The sequence below is a fragment of the Aedes albopictus genome, chromosome 1 (assembly GCF_035046485.1).
Source record: "Aedes albopictus strain Foshan chromosome 1, AalbF5, whole genome shotgun sequence".
In the NCBI taxonomy this organism is placed as follows: Eukaryota; Metazoa; Arthropoda; class Insecta; order Diptera; family Culicidae; genus Aedes; species Aedes albopictus.
This window is the reverse complement of record NC_085136.1, coordinates 168844513-168863440: the sequence shown is the minus strand read 5'-3', so window position 1 is coordinate 168863440 and position 18928 is coordinate 168844513. Positions and strand designations below refer to the sequence as shown.

Genomic DNA, 18928 nt, shown 5'->3' with positions numbered 1-18928 from the left:
CTTAGTTCTATTCGGGACGATCAAACATCCATCATGCAGCAAAGCAAATCTTTCACACTCTTTCTCGGACACTCGACTCGGACTGCAAGCCTCTTTATTTTGCAACAATAAACGATAATTGATCGAAAGAGCACTCGTAGCTCAGCTGCGCCAGTAGTCGCATTATAATGTGCCCATAGCCATAAGCCGGGGCTCTCGCCCCCTCGATTCCTGCGTACAACAGTAGAAAGAATGAGCGAGTGCAATTAAAATTCTGACGTAGGTTTCTAGTGCGGATCACGCTTGGATGTTTTGATGAATGTAGTACCTAGGTGTAGGTATGGATGGATGGACGTTTCGCCTCCACTTCACTCCCAGTGGATGATGGGAGTCCATGTCCGTTCGTGCTCGATCCAGTAAACAGGTTATTTCTCCTAGCACACACCATATGGTAATTCGTATATGCAAATCTGCGATCGTTCAATTGTTTACTTTTTAATTCTCACGCCTCGGAACGATCGAGAATTGTTATTTTTTTATAGCTGAGAGTGACTATTGAATTTGAATCTTGAGCTAGGTCAAAATCCATTTGACATAACGACATTTTTTAGAAGAAGAAACATTACTATGATGAAAACCACAGTTATGTCAAATGACCATTATGCCGAAGGCCTACTTAGTTCAACATATCATTATGCCAAACGAATTTATGTCAAATGATCTTATGTGAAACGATAGAATGCTTCTTCCAGATAGTGAAATACAACATAGCTAAACGTGATGCAATTGAAAGGTGGAAGCCGTAACTTTGTTATCAAGGACGAGAACACAATTCCTACCACCAGAATCAGTTTGAGCATCAAATGAAAGGAGCTATCATAAGCTTCCATTTAGTTTTATGCTTTCTGTGCTATGACAAACAAGTGCCTAATGTTTTCTTCTTTTCATCTCCCTCTTCTTTCTAATCCCAGGTCGGAAGCGCAGAGTTTATGGCCCCAGAGGTGGTGGACTTGTTCGTCGGCGAGTCGAACTACTACGACAAGCGTTGTGATTTGTGGTCACTGGGCGTGATTGCGTACATCTTGCTGTGCGGATATCCGCCCTTCTCCGGCAACTGCGAGCAGGACTGCGGTTGGAATCGGGGCGAGAACTGTCGTACCTGTCAAGAGCTACTGTTTGAATCGATCCAGGAGGGTCGGTTTAGCTTCCCAGAAAACGATTGGATAGATGTTAGTGAAGAGGCTAAAGACTTAATCCGTGGACTGCTGGTCAAGGAGGCGCCCAAGCGTCTCAGCGCCGCCGCGGTGCTCAACCATCCATGGATTAAAATTACCGATGAAGGTGATTGCATCGATGGCGTCAATTCCGATGCAATCAAGGATAAGCAGCGCCGACGAGTATTGAAGACACCGGGTATAATCCGGCGGTAAGTAGATCCATTCGTTTTTTTGGCCTTTCAATATTATCATTTTATTGAACTAGATTGCACTTTATTGGTGGTTATAGCAAGAACAAATACATCATCATTTAGTTTGACATATAATAGGGAATGGGACCGTTCTAAAGACGCCCACCGTCCTTCCCCTCTCGTCTCTTCCAAATTCTTGAAGTCTCCTAGAAACCCGTTTAGCCATTCGTAACAATCAACAACAATCCTATAATTGCTCTCTACCTCTTAAACCCTCTGGAGCCGGATGAGTCATATGACCCCGGTCATGATACCGTGAAACGTGTTCGAGGTCAGCGAGATTGTCGTTGCGGCAGCAGTAACGGAACAATCCGGGTTCAAAAGGTTAAACTCCTTTGGAACCGCCTCCGAGTTCTCTGAAATCCCTATACCCTTCCCATTAAATCTCCCAGAAACCACATTTGATCCGCCCCTTACGCATCCTTTCAACCAGCTTGGACTCTTGGACCCGTAGAGCCAGGGCCAGGAATAACATAGAAGAGTGCCCAGGATGTTTAAAGGGGAGTAGGGTGACCTTCTATGTGTGAGAGTGTAATAATTAATTAGAGGGCCATAGGGGGACTTAAGATGTTTCAAGAGAGGGGAACAAACGTATGCTCAAGGGGTTGTTAAAAGGTCCCATTTAAAAAGATTGGAAAACTGAAACACTTCCTTAGTCCAGCCCCTCTATCCCTCTCTTTGAACCTCACAGAAACCACATTTGAACCCCATCCCTTCAAATTGCTTCAAAACCTCGTATTACTGCCCACTCTTTCCTGGTCGTCCATCAATTACGTAAAGATTTCTTAGGGAAGGGGGATTTGCAAATTTCAAACATAAATATTTAGAACTTCATGAAACCTCAAACTCCTGAAACCCTTTTGGACTCCTTGTTTCGTTTCCCTATAATTTTCTTCAAGGTCCTTCTTGGATCCACTTTGGCTTCCTGAAATTCACTGAATCTCATTGAAAACCATTCTGAAAACAGCTTTGCACTCCCCTTAAATCTCTCTTGGATCCCTGCTGGTAACCCCTGTTACTCTTCGGTCTTCTCACATCACCTTCAAAATCCATTGCTTTTTCTTCGGCCCTCCTTATCTGCCCTCTTTTTGATATCTCCCTTGAAATCCTCTTGAGACACCCTTCAATACGCCTAAGAAACATCGTTGGCTCGGCTCTTAAATTTGACTGAAAGCGTACTTGTCCTGTAATTACCTCTTTGAAGTCTTCTAAAACACTTAACCTCTTTCAGCTTCTTGACCCACTCTAACATCTCCTTGAAAACTACTGTGCCCCTTCTCTTTGTCGTCTCTTAAGGACAAACGTCTTGAAATCCCGCTTCAGAAGTGCATCAGAACTTCAGACGCACAAATTTCAAGAAGCAAGTTTCAAACAACAGTGAATTTCATTATTCTGTTCTTGCTCACTTGTAATAAGCTTAAAATAAAAAGATCAGGTACGCTGGTTTTGTTTATGAAGAGATTTGTGCCCTCGAAATCGTGAGTAGGTCCCAAAGTCGGCCATTTTGGGATTCTAACAAGTCTGTCCTTAAATCTCTTCGACATTTCTTGGTGGTCTAGTGGCTACCGCTTCTGATTCGTATGCAGAAGGTCATGGGTTCAATTCCTGGCCCGTCCCTTTCTTCCTAATTAGTATCTCTACCTACTTTCTCTCTCTTCTCTACATGTACAACTCATGTATATTTCATATGTTCATAGCTATCGCTAGAATCAGAAATGAATTGAAAAAAGTCGTTTTTCTTCCTTCCAACTTCCACAGCACATTGTATATAAGGCCTACAAGTTATGTAACCAAAGCGAACCTTCAAAGTATTCACCACACAATCTTATCACCTTACGAACACTATGAATAGCCCCTCGCATCACCGATTCAACGGTGCCTCCCATACCCCAGTCCGTACGGGTTGTGGGGAAGCAGAGGTGCTCTCGGTCTCTAGTAGCAACAACCAGCACACTCTGACATTCCTTTCCCTTCCCAGCTGAATATAAGGACTTAACCGGCGCCGTTATTGATCAAAAATGTATAAGCTGCTTGAATTGCACTTTAAGTGGAGTGTCCCAGCCCATTATTCAGTTGGATCTCTGTGCAAATGGTACCAGTTCAGATCAATCACGGAGGAGCAACCATTGACTTGTATAGTCCGAATTGATCTTGATTCTCAATCTCTTCTTCGACATTTCCCCTTCTTTCAATCCCTTGTGACCCCACCCTTTCCTTAACAGGCCACATTGCCTCCTACTTCCTCTAAAACCCTCTGCAATGCTTCACCCACGCTTCGGAAAACCTGGCTTGAAATTCCAAACTGGAACTTGTCCTGCCAGTCTTACTAAAAAGATGCCAAGCAATGCGTGAGTAAACCCAAATTGGCAACCTCCATCATAACGTCAAACCTCACCAAACGTTGCTAAATCGGTTGCCCGAGATCAACAATTTGCAATGATTGTGTCGAAAATTGGGTCCATCCCGAAACTTGATTTTCGGGGCGAACGAACGGAGAACTGAATATTCTAGAAGTTCCTTGCAATTTGAACCGAAATAACATCAGAAAGTAGAGGGCATTCAATCAATAATTCGTTCAGGAATTTATTCTGAAGTTCCGCCAGGACATTTTACTGAAGTTAATTCGAGGATTTCTGAAGTAGTTCCTTTTGAAATTTCTTCTTGATTTTCTTCTGGGATTCCTCCAGGTATTTTTTTGAAAGCTCCGTCAGGGGTCCTGTAGTTCATGCAGAAATTCCTCCAGGACCTGGTTGGATGGTAAGAACACTTGACTATCACGCCGAGGACCTGGGATCGAATCCCACTCCCGACAAACTCACAAAATGTAAGTTCTTCCTTCGGAAGGGAAGTAAAGCGTAAGTCCCGAGATGAACTAGCCTTGGGCTAAAAATCTCGTTAATACAGATAAACAACAACAACAATTCCTTCAGGAGTTCCTTCAGGGATTTCTCTAGGAATTTCTTTAGCAATTCCTCCAGTAGTTCCTTTAGGGATTCATCCGGGATGTTTTCTAGTAGTTGTTACAAAAATAATTATTACAAAGTATTAACACTTCACGATACACATAGAACCTTACAAATGCACAAATTAGGAACATCACAAATTGACGCAGCACAACACATAACATAAATGTGCCCTGTTATCCAGATGGATAACTCCTTCCGATCACAGGATGACGAGGTTTCATTTATTGGTTTGGGTCCATCAGTCATCCTGGAATTGTATTTTAGTTGGCAGTATGCCTTTTAGTTCACAGCATTTGTTGCTGTGTTCATAGCTTGGTTTTGTCTAGGACATGGTTTCCCAAACTGTGGGTCGCGACCCCCCAGGGGGGTCGCCGGCCTTCATGCAGGGGGTCGCGAAGCACAATTAAATATTTTACTGTAACAGACAACAAATGAGGGAATTTCTATGGGGGGTCGCGAAAACCACATCTGCTGGCAAAAGGGGGTCGCGCGACCTGAAAGTTTGGGAACCTATGGTCTAGGAAAACTAATCCTAATCGGGCATCCCGTTTCGGCTTTCGATACTAGAGCTTTATAACTTGAAGTCCGTGTGAGGGAAAGGTTTGTATCTCTAGTATTCATCCGCTGAACGAAATAGCCTAAAAGTTGGCAATCAAAATAGGATTGCACTTCATTGTCCATTCTTCCAGAACCTTATAAATGTGCATTAAAATTAGGCGAATATTTACAAGTCAAATTGAAACATATAACTCAAAGAACTCACGAATGTTGCATTTAGAACACATTAAACAATTATTTTGTCTTATTATTGTAACAAATATTTATACCCGTAACATAGTACGTGAAAACTTCCTCTGAAATTCTTTTAGGAATTTCTCTTGAAATTCCTTGGTGGATTTTCCAGGAACTCCTTCAGAGATTTCTCCAGAGACTAGAGATTCAGATTTCTTTAGGAACTCTTCAGTGATTCCTACAGGGTTTATTGAGGAATTTTTCCTTGCATTCTTTGTGAGATTTTCCCGGAATTTCTTAAGGAATTTATTCATAAACTCTATCATGGATTCCTCCAGGAACTGCTTCAGTGTTTTTTTTTTTTTTTTTTTTTTTTTCAGGAATTCTTTGGGGATTACTCTTAAGATTATCTTCGTGAATTAATCCCGAAATTGCTTCAGGGATTTTCCTGCAAATCTTTTATGAATTTCTAATGCAATTGGTTGAGAAATTTCCCCAGGAACTCCTCCAGGAATGTCTCCTCAAATTTCTTCAGGAGCTACTTTATGGATTTTTCCAGGATCTTCTTAACGGATTTCTGGAGAATCTCCTTCAAGACTCCTCCAGGAACAACTTCAGAGATTTTTCCCGGTTTTTCTCTTGGAACTCTTTATGGGGTTTTCCTGTAACTACTTGTGGGATTTCTTCATAAACTCCTTCAGTGGTTTCTGTATATATTCCTCGGGAAATCCTCCAGGAACTCTTTCAGTGGTTATCCAGGAATTATTTCAGGGATTCTTTGGGAATACTTCTAGGAATTCATTCAGGGATTTGCCAGGCATTCTTCCACGATTCCTTCAGGAACTTTCTATAGGAACTCCTTGATGGACTCCTCCTAGAACTTCTTCGGGAATTCCTCCAGGAACTTCTTGAAGAATTTTCCCAGGACCTCTAAAAGATATTTCGCTTGGAGTTCCTTGAGGGATTTCTTTTCTTCTAAAATTACTTGACGGATCTAGGATTCCTGGTACTTCAGCGATTTATTCAGAAACTCCTTCAGGAATTCCTTCAGGAACTCCTTCAGGGTTTATCTATGAACTTCTTAGGAATTTCTTCAAAGGTTCCCCCAGGATTTTTCAGGAATTGATAAAGACATTTCCTCAGGATTTCATTTAGCTAGTTCTTCCGGGGGTTTTCAGGGATTCATTCACGTGTTCCTTCAAGGATTCCTTGCATAGCTCCATCAGAGATTTTCTTCTAGAGTTCATTCAGAAATTCCTCCAGAAAAGGAACCTTCCGTCAGGAAGGTTCTCAGGGATTCCTCGAGGAATTTATTCAGGCATTCATTAAAAAATTCCTTTCGACATTGCTCTAAAAGTTTCGTTAGGGATTTCTCATTTTTTTTTCTTGAGATCCTCCAGAAATTCCTTGGTATTCATCCACAACGTTTATCTTGGATTTTTGAAAGATCATTTTCAGAGGAATTTTGGCAGGGATTCCTCCGATATTTTTTAATGGATTCCTTTATGAATTTTTTCATAGATTTTCAGGAGTCCCTTCAGGGTTTTCATAAAGGATTCGCTCAGCAATTTCTTCAGTTCCTTCAGAGATTTCTCCTGGAATCTTTTGAGAAATTCCACTTGGAGTTTCTTGAGGGATTTCTCGAGGAACTCCTAGGAAATACTCCGGGGATTTCTCTTTAGATTCTTTGTAGGATTTTCCTGGAATTCCTCCAAGGATTTCTTCATAAACTCCGTCAGAGATTACTCCAGGAACTTCTTGAGTGTTACTGTTTTCTGCCGGAATTCGTTCAGGAATTTTGTCGGAATTCCTCTAGGAATTTCTTCACGGAATTCCTCTAGGAATTTCTTCACGGAATTCCTCTAGGAATTTCTTCACGGAATTCTTCTGGAATTGTTGGAGAGATTTCAGCAGGAGCAGTGTTGGTAAAAACTCAAATTCTCAAATCTCATGGATGAGTTGTTTCACGCGCGATTCTTGACTCGCCAAACTCACCACCGAAAAAATCATGCATGAGTTGACTCGTGATTTCACTCATTGCTTTATTTCTTGGTGCTATTACTATTTACATCGAAGTTTTTAGGATTGCATGATAGAACAAAAGCAAATCTAGCGTACAACAACATTGAATGTCGTTCAAATTGATTTGAATTTGTTTTATAAACAAACGAGATTTCAGCGCTTGACTCGTGAGAGCGAGATTTTGCATGAAAAACTCGCGCGTGAGAAAACGATTCAGAATCGCGCGCGAGTTCGCTCACGCTGGACCGGTTCATGAGTGTGCTTTGAGTGTGAGTTTACCAACACTGAGCAGGAGCTCCTTTAGGGACTCTTTCTGGGATTCCTCCAGAAATTCATTGAGGGATTTTTTCACGAAACTCCTTCAAGAATTCCTCCTGGAATTCGTTTGGAGTTCCCTGACGGCTACACTATGCCCAGGAAGTAGGGAAAATTTTCTCGACCAGAACGGGAATGAAATCCGCCTTCTCCCGATTGGCAATACACTAGGCTAATTGGAGACGCATAGGAAAACCTTTAATTAAACTTCATAAATCGAGATTTTAGTGTACATGGTACATTTGATACTATGAGGGTAAATCAATCCTATCCATAAAACCTTTCAAGATCTTCAATTTGATTCCGATTCTTTTCCCTCACTACATATTCTTCTTCCTTTCCATTTCAGCAATCAATCGGCACGAGAGCTGTCGCACTTTGCCGAATCTGCGATGGCCGTGAAGCGTGTCATTTTGCAGCATTTTTCGATGCGCTACGACTACATGGCCAAGGAGCGGCCCAACATTTACCAGCCTTCCGTGCAGCAGCAACAACAGTCGGAAGTCGTAGCTCCGAAGAAAAATGCCACCCTAGAACAGCCAACGTCACCCACGCAGTCTCCTGCGGCCGGATCCGTGGAGAGTGGCATCACGGACCAGGCCCCGGAGAGGGTCACGTTGGAAGTGGTGGTTCGAACCGAACCACAACCGTGTCCACCGTCGTCTGCCCGATCGAGTGTTATCAAGGTGGTGCAGACCGGTGGTGGTGATCGGTACAAATCGGTCGATGCGGATGACGACGGTGATTCCCTATCATCCTCTCCATCTTCATCGCCGTCGTCAGTGTCATCGACGTCATCATCAACGTCATCCTCATCATCATCATCAACCACTGACGGAAATCATCATCGCTGTGATGGAGATGCTGTAGTTTATATCAGCATCCGGAAGTCATCTTCGGCGTCCACGTTGACACCGGACGCATCGCCGAATTCGATGACTTTGTCCCCAATTGCCACCGCCACTAGTCATCATCAAGGTGTCAATGGGCTTTCATCATCGATAAGCCCACCCACTTCGACCACAAATTGTGGTTCCGCCAACAAGGAATATAATTCCGACAAGCCTTCAGTACAACAACAGCAACCCCAACAGCAGCAGCAGCAGCCGTCGAAACCGCTGGATGTGATCAAGGAGAAGAATGCTCCTCCGTCCATAACTTCCAGCTCCGTTGCAATTTCCCCGGAGCAAAACTGGCGATACCGTGGTGCCGATACTGACGCTCAGAAGTTCAAACATCCGTCTTCGATACTCGGTCCGAGTTACAACAATTCCGCCAAGGCACGCTACCACCATCAGCAGCAGCAGCAGTATCGCAATTTTGGCTCGTACAACAACTACTACAACAATCACCACCACAACAACCACACCAACAATCAGCACCATTTTTACAACTACAACCAGTACCGTAGTGGCAGTGGCAGTGGCAGTAACGGAACGGCTGGCAATGGAAAAACAACATCCTATTACCGCCAGCAACCGAAGAGCAATAACGAAAAGTCCGGTAACATCGACATCCGTTGCCAGCCGCATCCCCAGCAGCAGTACTGGCGAAGCCGCCGGAACAACCACTACCACAACAACGATGATGATGACGAGCTGGTGGCCGATGGATCGTCATCCTATCGTCACAGCAATGGCTACACTAGCAACAACGCTCGGTGAGTATGATTGTATCATAATAGTTGCACTGGCGTAGGGAACTATTTCAATAGTTGCATCAACTAATAAAATTCTTTCCTTTCGTCCCTCGCAGGTTACAATCGGCCATTTCGGATGCGTCGGGTAACATCCATGGCACATCAACCAACAACAATCCTAATCACCATCAGTACAATCGCGGAGGAGGAGCCACCATCTATCGGGTTAGCAACGCCTATGGTGGCGTCTATCGCCAGCCACAGCATCAGTCTCGTCATCAAAGTGAGCTGGTTGACGAGTACACCAACGGCGGTGGAAAAACAGAGTTAGTAATAGTAGGCGGCGGAGTAGGAGGAGGGCGTATGCCAACACAAAATAGAAATACTTTGAACTGTGATCCAATAACAAATAATACTACTAATAAGTATAAGCATTATCATACAAACTCAAACACAATTGTTACCGCACTGAAGCGAGAGACGTTGAACGGCTACCAATCGATGATGAACCAGCTGCGCATCAGCGACCTGTGCGACGACTACGGCTACCATGGCAACAACGGCGTTATGACGGTCGGCCTGTCGCCGCCGAACGAATCCCTGCTGATGCAGCGACGTCTCTCGCTCAAATCGCGCAGCATTTGCAGCCCATTGGAAGCGGCGGTGGATTCCATAGAGCAGGAACAGCAACAACAAAAGTACCGATACCAACAACAGCAGCAACAACAACATCTTCAACGCCAAACGCCAAGTATGGTAATCACGACAAAAAGTGGTTGAACCGTTTGCTAGAAACACAAACAACAAAAGGATTCCCTCCCCCTTTCCTTTTTCGTTTCCCTTTGATTTCTTTTCTGTTATTTCCTCATCCCCTATCCCCTTCAACCGTTGCTGCCGGCTTTTCCCATAGATTTCTTTCTCTTTTTTGACAGTTTTTTTTGTTTCACCCTCTTTTTTGTGAACCTTGGCACGGCTTACTGCGATGCGACTACACTTCTTCCTGTTACTTTTCCTTCCGTGTTGCATTCGCATGTTTCCGACAAGAAAAAAGAAGCTTTGTAATCTTCCTCTCTTTTTAACCACGCAAAATCTTAGATCTTCTTCTATCATTTTTTTTTATTACGAACAAAAGGTAGAAACCTTTGCAGGATAAAGGCTTCAAGAAACGCGTAAGAATGGAAACAATTCCCTAACGAGAACCAATTGTTTAGAAATTAGCATCATTTTGCGCTATGTTATTTTTGTATGTGTGTAGAGTGTCATCGGAACGATGGAAACGAAAAACCCCAAGGTGGCAAATTGTAGAAATATATTTTTTGGAGAACGTTTGAAATTTCGATGAATTAGTTGTGTTTTTTAAGAGAACCGGATACTGCTGGCGAAAGGAGGCAACTCTGGCACTAGGAGATCAATTATGGTCGTCAACACTTTTTATTTGAACTTTGTTGTCTAATGTATAGGTTAACACCATTGTTTTTTTTAGTAACACACCCTATTCAGGGAACACTCGATGAAATACTAACTTTTCACAGTAGAGTTCGCGGGAGAGAGAGGATAGAAGACAGATACAGGTAAAGAATATGATTCTTTAAACACACAAATGTAAAAGTTTTAAGCCTTAAGCGATATCTGTTATAAATTTGTACGCCATTCTGTTGAGGACCAAAGCAGCACAGGTTAGAGACACGCCGCCGAAAAGAAGCGTTCAGCGATGTTAAGTTGATAAGTGTTACTTTAGGAAGGAACTCACCTACTTAAGCCCAGTGAGTGAACCAACAACATCTACACAAATTCCTTAGGTTAGGTTTAAGCAAGCACGAAATCCGGAACTATGCGAGATGGCTCTTGTTTGTAACTGTGAACCGTTGATTTTATTGGTTTCCAAATGTGATTAAGAAAGCAGAATATACACGTTGCGATGTGCGACAACGAGGAAAAAATGGCTTGAGAACGTTAATTGCGAGCATATCCAGCTTTATTTAGGGGTAAATGAAGGGAAGTGTACTGTTTAGAAGGGTAACAAGGCCTGATGGTAGTCATCGATGAGTGTATCTGTGAATAAATCCTGTGCGCTTCAGCATGATCTTCGTTCTTTTTGGTGTCATACACACGTAACTGCAGTATGTTACCCGGACGCAGGGTTGTAAAATGTCAAAAAAATTTGATTTTTTGCCATTTTCACTGCTTCTAGTGAGAAATATTTATCGAAGATATCGTTATTGTAGCATAACTAACCAGCATTATTGAAGGTGTGTGTTTGCGGATGAAAATTTTCACTGGAAGTGGTAGAACTGGAAAATGTCATGACATTTTTTCCGTTACATTTCCGTGACATTTCACAACCCTGCCCGGACGTAATATACTTGGATCTATGGCATGTTGGTCAAAAACAAACAATTATGGCGACCGTAACTGCCTATAAACAGACCTTTAAACCAAAAAGAAACCCAGTGAAATTGAAAATGTCGTTCATAAACAAGTTACGTGCGTGTGATTCCAATATACAACGATAGTTAGGACTTCCTCATTAATTTCAGTGTCAGATCTTTGTCTCCCCTAACTTTCAGGGGGCACGCCTTTGTAAAAAGTACAACACTTCCAAAAAAAACCGCTAAACCTATACGTGGTTTCGACTATCCCGAACCTTACCAAGAACTCCAATTCCATACCACGGATTCGGATCGATAGAGGGATCGACCGCAGAACACCGGTATGACCTGCGTAGCTGACTTCCAAATCGCGAGGCAACCTTCTGGATGCGACTGACCTATTGACTCCCGATTCCACGCGTCACCTCTGCAGTTCCGAGACGATGTGTACGATAGCGAACGAAACAGCATTCTGTCCTAAAACAACAACTTTGGACAAAATTGTCCGGAATCGTGCCTTCACCACATCTTTGGCCGTAGGGGATCTTCACGACTGCAACCGTCCTCTGCCCTCTCTGCCCTCTCTGTCATAGACGAATGAATAGATTTAGTGCATCGATCTCAGACTGCTGTTTCTCGGCGTCGATAATCTCGTTCAAGTTTTTACACTGGAGACTCGCCTCCATCGTCAGGACTCTGACCTGCCCTTTCTCGCTCAGGACCTCTTGGGCTAGTGCCCCCAGCGACGAGAATTGAGCATCTCAGCGTATGTATCCGCCTCGGTCTTAAGAACCAACGCGTCGCCCCTACAGTTTCAGCAGACATTGCCTAAGGTCGATGTTGCTTATGTTGTGTAGCCGATCAACTCGTCGAGTTCGACGACTATCATGACCATAACTTTCGATAGCCCACTCCTGTTGCGGTTCATGGTCTGCGTGAGGCATGCGCCACTGATCTGCGCTTCCTCTGCTGGCGCTGAACCGCCACGCGCTGCTCTAGACTGTTCACTGGGAGTTCCTAGGAATCCATCTAGGGTTTCCGCGGCTGTTACCTACGTCAGACATCACCAGACCGAAGTCTTTCTCCACTACTCGTAGAATCGTGTTCTACAGGTGGAGTTGGATAACACGGCTCAACGCAGCAAGGGATTTTCCCCGCTTAGATAAGTCTTCTTTCTCCTTGTTTTACTACGCAAGATCGAGCTATGTCCTATCAACAGAATACGCCGAAATCTCACAGAGCCATTGTCGTATCGCTCCCAAAACGCAAAAGACTCCATTCCGCGACATCTCTTCTCCATACGAATATCAATCACAAAAGAAAATAACAAAAAAAATGGCGGCATCATCACCATCCACACGCAACCGGCGATGATGGATTCGGCAGGCCCCAACATCTCACTAAAGTCTAGTCATCTGACGGAGATGGAACGTCGCACTATTGCAAATAAAAAATGGAGTCCATGAAAAATGAACTGTCGAATTGTTAAAAGCTTTAAAAAAAAACAACGTTAAATGGCGGCGGCGTTCGCAAGCTCACTTGTCTGATCTGTGTCGTTATCTGGATGATTATGAAAACGAGTTCATTTTAGTAAATATCACGCCACTCTCAAACCGAAGCCAGTGAACACGTGTATGCAGTCATCCACCGATGAACCGAATTCACTCGGTCCGAGAATTCATCAGTACTCCAGGCATTCATCCAGTACTCCAGTCTATTGATCAATTGATGTTTATTATACGAAAAAAGGTCGATGTTTAGATGAAGCAATGTTTACTAATGAATTTAGCAAATGAATTCTAGCAGGAAAATTTACCAAATGGACTTTTCTACTGGCGAATAAAATTCACTTGGTCCGAAATTTTTGACACTAAAGTGGGGCCACTTACAATCAGAATCATCCAATTCTGGTTGGAATCGACTCTGCTCTAGTAACAAAATTCTCGGACCAAGTGAATTCAGCTCATCGGTGGATAAGTCCATTGGCGTTTGCTCGCCTGCTTTCATTGAGTTCATCCAAACAAACGTTACTGCAACTGCTGCTTATATGTGTTTTCAGCCTTATTCATGTTATGTGGGTGAAAATAAAAACACTCACTCGGCATTGCCTTTGATGTAAATCGACCATGAACTGCATGATGCGAGGATCGGTAAAATAACGTTTTTCAAACATCTGCTGTACAGTTCACTATGCACTTATTCATCGATGAACTGAAATCATTCAGGTCGAAATTTTTGACTCGGAGATAAAACTGAACGTTTTGACGATTCTAATTGGAAATAGCCTGCTCTAGTGTCAAAATTCTCGGATCGAGTGAATTCAGTTCACCGGTGGATTTGTTCATTGCTTGATCGAAACAACAATAAAACATACTAGAGCGCTGCACGAACTTTCCATAGACGAGTGCACCGATGAACTGAATTCATCGCGGTCCGAGAATTTTGACACTACAGCGGGGTCGCTTCCAATCAGAAGTGAAAGATTTCCAATCAGAATTGAACAATTCTGATTGGGAACGACCCCGCTGTAGTGTCAAAATTCTCGGACCGCGATGAATTCAGTTCATCGGTGCACTCGTCTATATTAGAAAAAATGTGTTCATTTGTTATGAATTGATCATCTCTAAAACGTCAACTTCCTCCACGAAATTCACTCACCCCAGTTTAGCTTAGAAAAAGATCGAAAGTTATCAGTCTTCTTGTTGCATGAGTCTTCCAACAAACTCTAATTTAAGTTTACTTTTCAAACGCATCAAAGTTAATCGGAGTTTGTGTCTTGACTTAAGTCCCAGCGTATTTCTACAATTGGCCATCTCGCGGTCTTCGTCTATCGTGTCGTGATCAAATTTTCGTACTATTATTATCGCGCGAAACACAATAAGCTCGACATAACAACAGCAGCTGCTGCAATTAAGTGATATTATAAGAAAAAAAAGAGAGGAAGCAGCACCATACACGCACGAATCAGCCATGCGAAGCGGAAACAGAGTGCCGCGCCCTTATAAGATAAGCCCATTTGAAGAAAGTGTCTGGCCCAGATCAGAGAAGGCGTTGTTATGTGTTGAGAGGCAAATTTTCCACGTTACGGGTTTTGAAAAAAATGAACGAAAAGCCACCGTCAGCATTTGTAACCAGAACACACATAAACACACACCCTCACACATACACAAACACAGACACAGACGTGGAGTACGTATTTGTAGTGCTTAGGAAACAACAGATGTAACCGACAACATAAACCACGTAGAACTTAAAGGAATGTGTCGTATCATATTGCGAAGAAGCAGAAGAAGGCAAGACAAAACGCGGAAACAGCAGACAGAGAGAAAGCCAAGAGAATAAGAAGAAAATTATTTACTAATTTATTGACCTTAACCTCATATATATTAGACTACCAACCAACAAATCAAAGCCAACAGTTAAATATCAATTTGGTCGCACCCTAGAGTTACTTCGTTAAGTCCTTTTGAGAAAATTAAAAAAGATAAACAAAGAACAAGAATTATAAAAATTAATGCAGACATTACTAGTAGAAGCAAATTAGATGTGCTGATTCTAAATTCCTGGATGATTGGTATAATTTGAAACTTGAGAAATGAGAAGTGCTAAATTAATCTGTAGTAAACATTAGAATCGGGGGAAAATAGTTAGGAATTACTGCTGCTCAGGTGTTCTCAAACTGGGTAACGCCGTTACACCTTTTGCCATGGGTTACTTCGATCGGGATGGTGCTTTGAAGAAAATAGGAACGATCCGGTGACGTTTAGTGGATTCTTATTGGATTCCGGATATGGTTTTTTGACAAAATTTTACTAAGTGCTTTGTTGCTGACGTATCCTTGGCATCTCGGTCGGTCCGACCATTAGGGTTAGGTACAAGATAACTTCCGCTTCACAGGAACCTAAACAGCCAAATGCCATTTCTAAGTTGCGGTGGACCTAGCCTCTTCAGAAGTACGTCAGTCAATGCCGATAATAAGCATGGGAAACGCTCATTCAATCAATGCGTTTCTCTCACTCAGTACCACAAGCTCACCCAAAAGCTGGCGCTTCCATACTGGCCAGAAGGATCAAGTCGATCGGGTATTTTCGAGCGGAGAATGGCTTCCGCTTAAGCGGATGTACATATCTACGATCAATTGTTAGCACTATGTTGCGATCGGGGTGATTTGGGCGACCCACAAACGGTAGTTTGACACGATGAGGTCAAGTACCGAAGTCGATTCAGAGGATCCGGGTAGCAGATATCTTCTGATATTCTGGGGCCCGAGGATCGCCATTTTGATACTGATGGATTAGATGTAGAATGCCGTGAACGTCGCATGCCCAAACGATCTGGATCATCAAAGCATGAACGTTGTGACGTTCACATGATGATTCACCTTACGTCACGGTGACGTTCACGCTATGCTGTTAAATTGACATTAGCCTTTTGCTGTGCTCGAACATCACGTTTGATCCATAGGATAGATTGGATCAGTACTGCTTGATCAATATGAAGTTTGCCCTGAAGAACTTCTGTGTTTTATTGACCATTTATTGACCAGATGAACGACTGTGACGTTTAGTGTAATATGATTGACGTAACCCAACAACATTAACGATACTGTGACGCCCAGAGCATTTATGTGATTATGTGTTTCAGAAAATGAACGCCGTCTCGGTAAAGTTTGATCCAAACATTGGCCTGGTAACGTTCACATAACGGTCCACTATTTGTGAGATAAGTTACTGTGACGCTCACGTTGTAATGGTAATTTGCCGTCAGCGCTTTGCTGTGCTTACATCCCATTCGAACCACCGGATTACCAGTACTGTCTGACCAAAATGATCTAGAGAACTTCTATGTCCTATTGATGAGAAAAAATGACTGTGACATTTGCAGTGCAATATAATGAATGCAATCAACGAAAATAAACAATCAATTCTTATCATATCGACACAACGTTGACGATATTGTGACGTTCAAGGCATTCATGACTTCCTGTCCTGTGTTGGAAATAAGAGTGGTGTTTCTGTCATTGAATGCCATGAGCATCACATGTCTGAAAACAGGTGGTAAGATGTTGAGAAGGTTGTTGAAATGCGTTACTGTGACGTTCTCGCTATGAAGTCAAATCGACGACGTTGCTTTGCTGTGCTTTAACATCACATATGAAGAACTGGATATACTGCGGTTTTATTGGCGGTGCAGATAGTGCAGACTAATCAATATGACGTTCAACCTAAAAATAGCTATAAAGTGAATGGCTGTGACGCTCAAAGCCTTCGTAGCTATTTGTGATAGAACATGGACGATGTGATGTTCTATGTTGGTGAGATACGTTACCCGGTTACCGTGACGTTCACGCTAGAACAAAAATTTGATATCGACGACATCACCCGTTAAAAATTTGGAATGCGAACGTGAGACACGCTGGAAAACGAATGCTAGAATCTGACTGGTTGACCTGAATCTGTCACAGTGTGTAACGTTCGGTTTGAGAACTGCTGAGCCTAATTCAATTTTGTCGAATCCCAATCCGCTCAAGTGTCAGAATAGACGCATACACACCACACAGATGCGATTATCCTATTGGACCGTTGAGCAATCACTTCCTTTCGTATTAACTTGGTTACTTGTATCCCGTAGTGCAAGAATGCTTTAACTAATTGAACTTGTCCAACAAAGAAATTCAATTATCATGTTTTTAAAAAACGTAAACAATGTCCTTATTTTAACTATAACTTACACGGTATATGAAAGAAATTAAGCAATATTTAGTAGTATATTGGACTTTGACAAGCCGTACGGAATCCTTAGAAGTTTTGTTCTCAAACATCAGAGTGTAACAAGAAACTAGCTTCTTGCTTAAACAAAATTTAGAAGAAAAACTACAAAAAAGAAAAACAAAGGAACAGATAAGACTGGATTCAAAATTCCTTTTCATCCTTCCCAGCTCCACAAGTTCATTGAAAAATAAACAGAGAGAAAAAAGTAAACAGGAACGGACTCACCTTAACAAAAAAAAAAGTCCAACGCAGTCGCCGCCCCTTTCAAAGTGAATGCAAAAAAAAACAACATAGTAGGCAGGGATTGCAATTTCCATTGGTCGAAGAAATGCAATTGAAATTGAATCAACTTTTTTTCTGTGAAAGAGTTTAAATGTCCAATGTGGCTAAGAAACAATAGAGTGCACCTATTGTTCCACAGACAAGTTATCTTCAGTTGGCGTTAGCAGAAAAAAAAAAACAAAAAGAACTTTGAACACCCCCTCCAATACAAGAAAATAAACATGCGTTGGCTAGTTGACACAACGAACCGTTGAACACAATCTTAAGAGCGTGAAAAATGGAACGGTACTCTCCAAAATTAAATGTACAATAAGGTGAAGAAAAAAAAAACTAATAAACAGAAACTTTTTAAAAAAGAAACTACAAAAAAAAAATCAAGAAAACATTAAACTATAAGGAAGCATATGTGAAAGAAAAGGTAAGTTGACTAATAATTTCCAAGTTATATTTTTATAGAAAAAAAGTCAAAGAAAAATCGCAAAAAGAAATAAAAAAAAACTCACAGAAAAAAGCAAAAAAGTAATCACAAAATACAAAAATATTTGAAAAATTAAGAAAAAATAAACATATATATTACTTACATTGATAAGAGAATCCCAAAATTTGATCTACAATTACACAAGAAAAACAAAACAGAAAAAAGGAAAGCAGACAAAAGTTGCGATTAATCATATTGTGAAACCTTACAAACCCACAGAGGAAAGTAAAAAGATAGAGAGATCATACACATTTTTTGCATTGTTGCCATATATCTATATTTTTTATTATTGTGTTAAGACTCTGTGCGAGAAATAGAGAGAACGAGATGCAGAAAGCGCGCGGTGAAAGCGGACTTTTCCCCCTCGGACGTCTAACTTTCAACCCAATTCGAGACGAATGCAAACATCCCGAAACGAAAACGAAGCTTTTACCACCACCCCCCAAACAAACGAACCAATCACAACCAATCAGGTTTTTTGGTTTTGTGTAAACGTTAAATTTGTCAAATTTTGAGCCACGTGAAGAACACTGGTTTCTGTTTTCCCGCCCGCAAGAACCACACCAGGCCCGCTTCGTTCCCTGTTTTTGGCGAACGAGGCGAAACAATAACGAACGAAACAAAACAAACAAAAAAAAAAATAATACGAACCCAGATGAAACAGACAAAGAAGTTGGAAAAACAAAGTTTAAAATCATATTTTGTTGGAAGCGAAACTCAAAAAGTTTTGAAAATAAAATTTGTATATTTTTGCAAATCATTCGAATTGACGGCGTTGTATGCATCTGTTCCGAAAGTCCATAGTGATCTAAGGTATCTTTGCTTTTGAAGTCGACTCTACAAACCATGGCTACCACGATGATTCCCTCCGGCTTAATCGGAATCTTCGTCCAAATCTGAAATGATT

At 41.9% G+C, this 18928-nt stretch overlaps 1 protein-coding gene across 1 annotated transcript in view; it reads left to right on the top strand.

Annotated features, from left to right (window-relative positions):
* LOC109431109 (uncharacterized) overlaps window positions 1-12745 on the top strand; it is a 99301-nt gene extending 86556 nt beyond the window's left edge. The window contains exons 4-6 of the mRNA XM_019707281.3: window positions 951-1405; window positions 7832-9142; window positions 9238-12745. Of these exons, the coding sequence (XP_019562826.2) occupies window positions 951-1405; window positions 7832-9142; window positions 9238-9901 (2430 nt within the window). The 3' untranslated portion in view covers window positions 9902-12745. The remainder of the gene's footprint in view (window positions 1-950; window positions 1406-7831; window positions 9143-9237) is intronic.
* Window positions 12746-18928: the final 6183 nt, after the last annotated feature.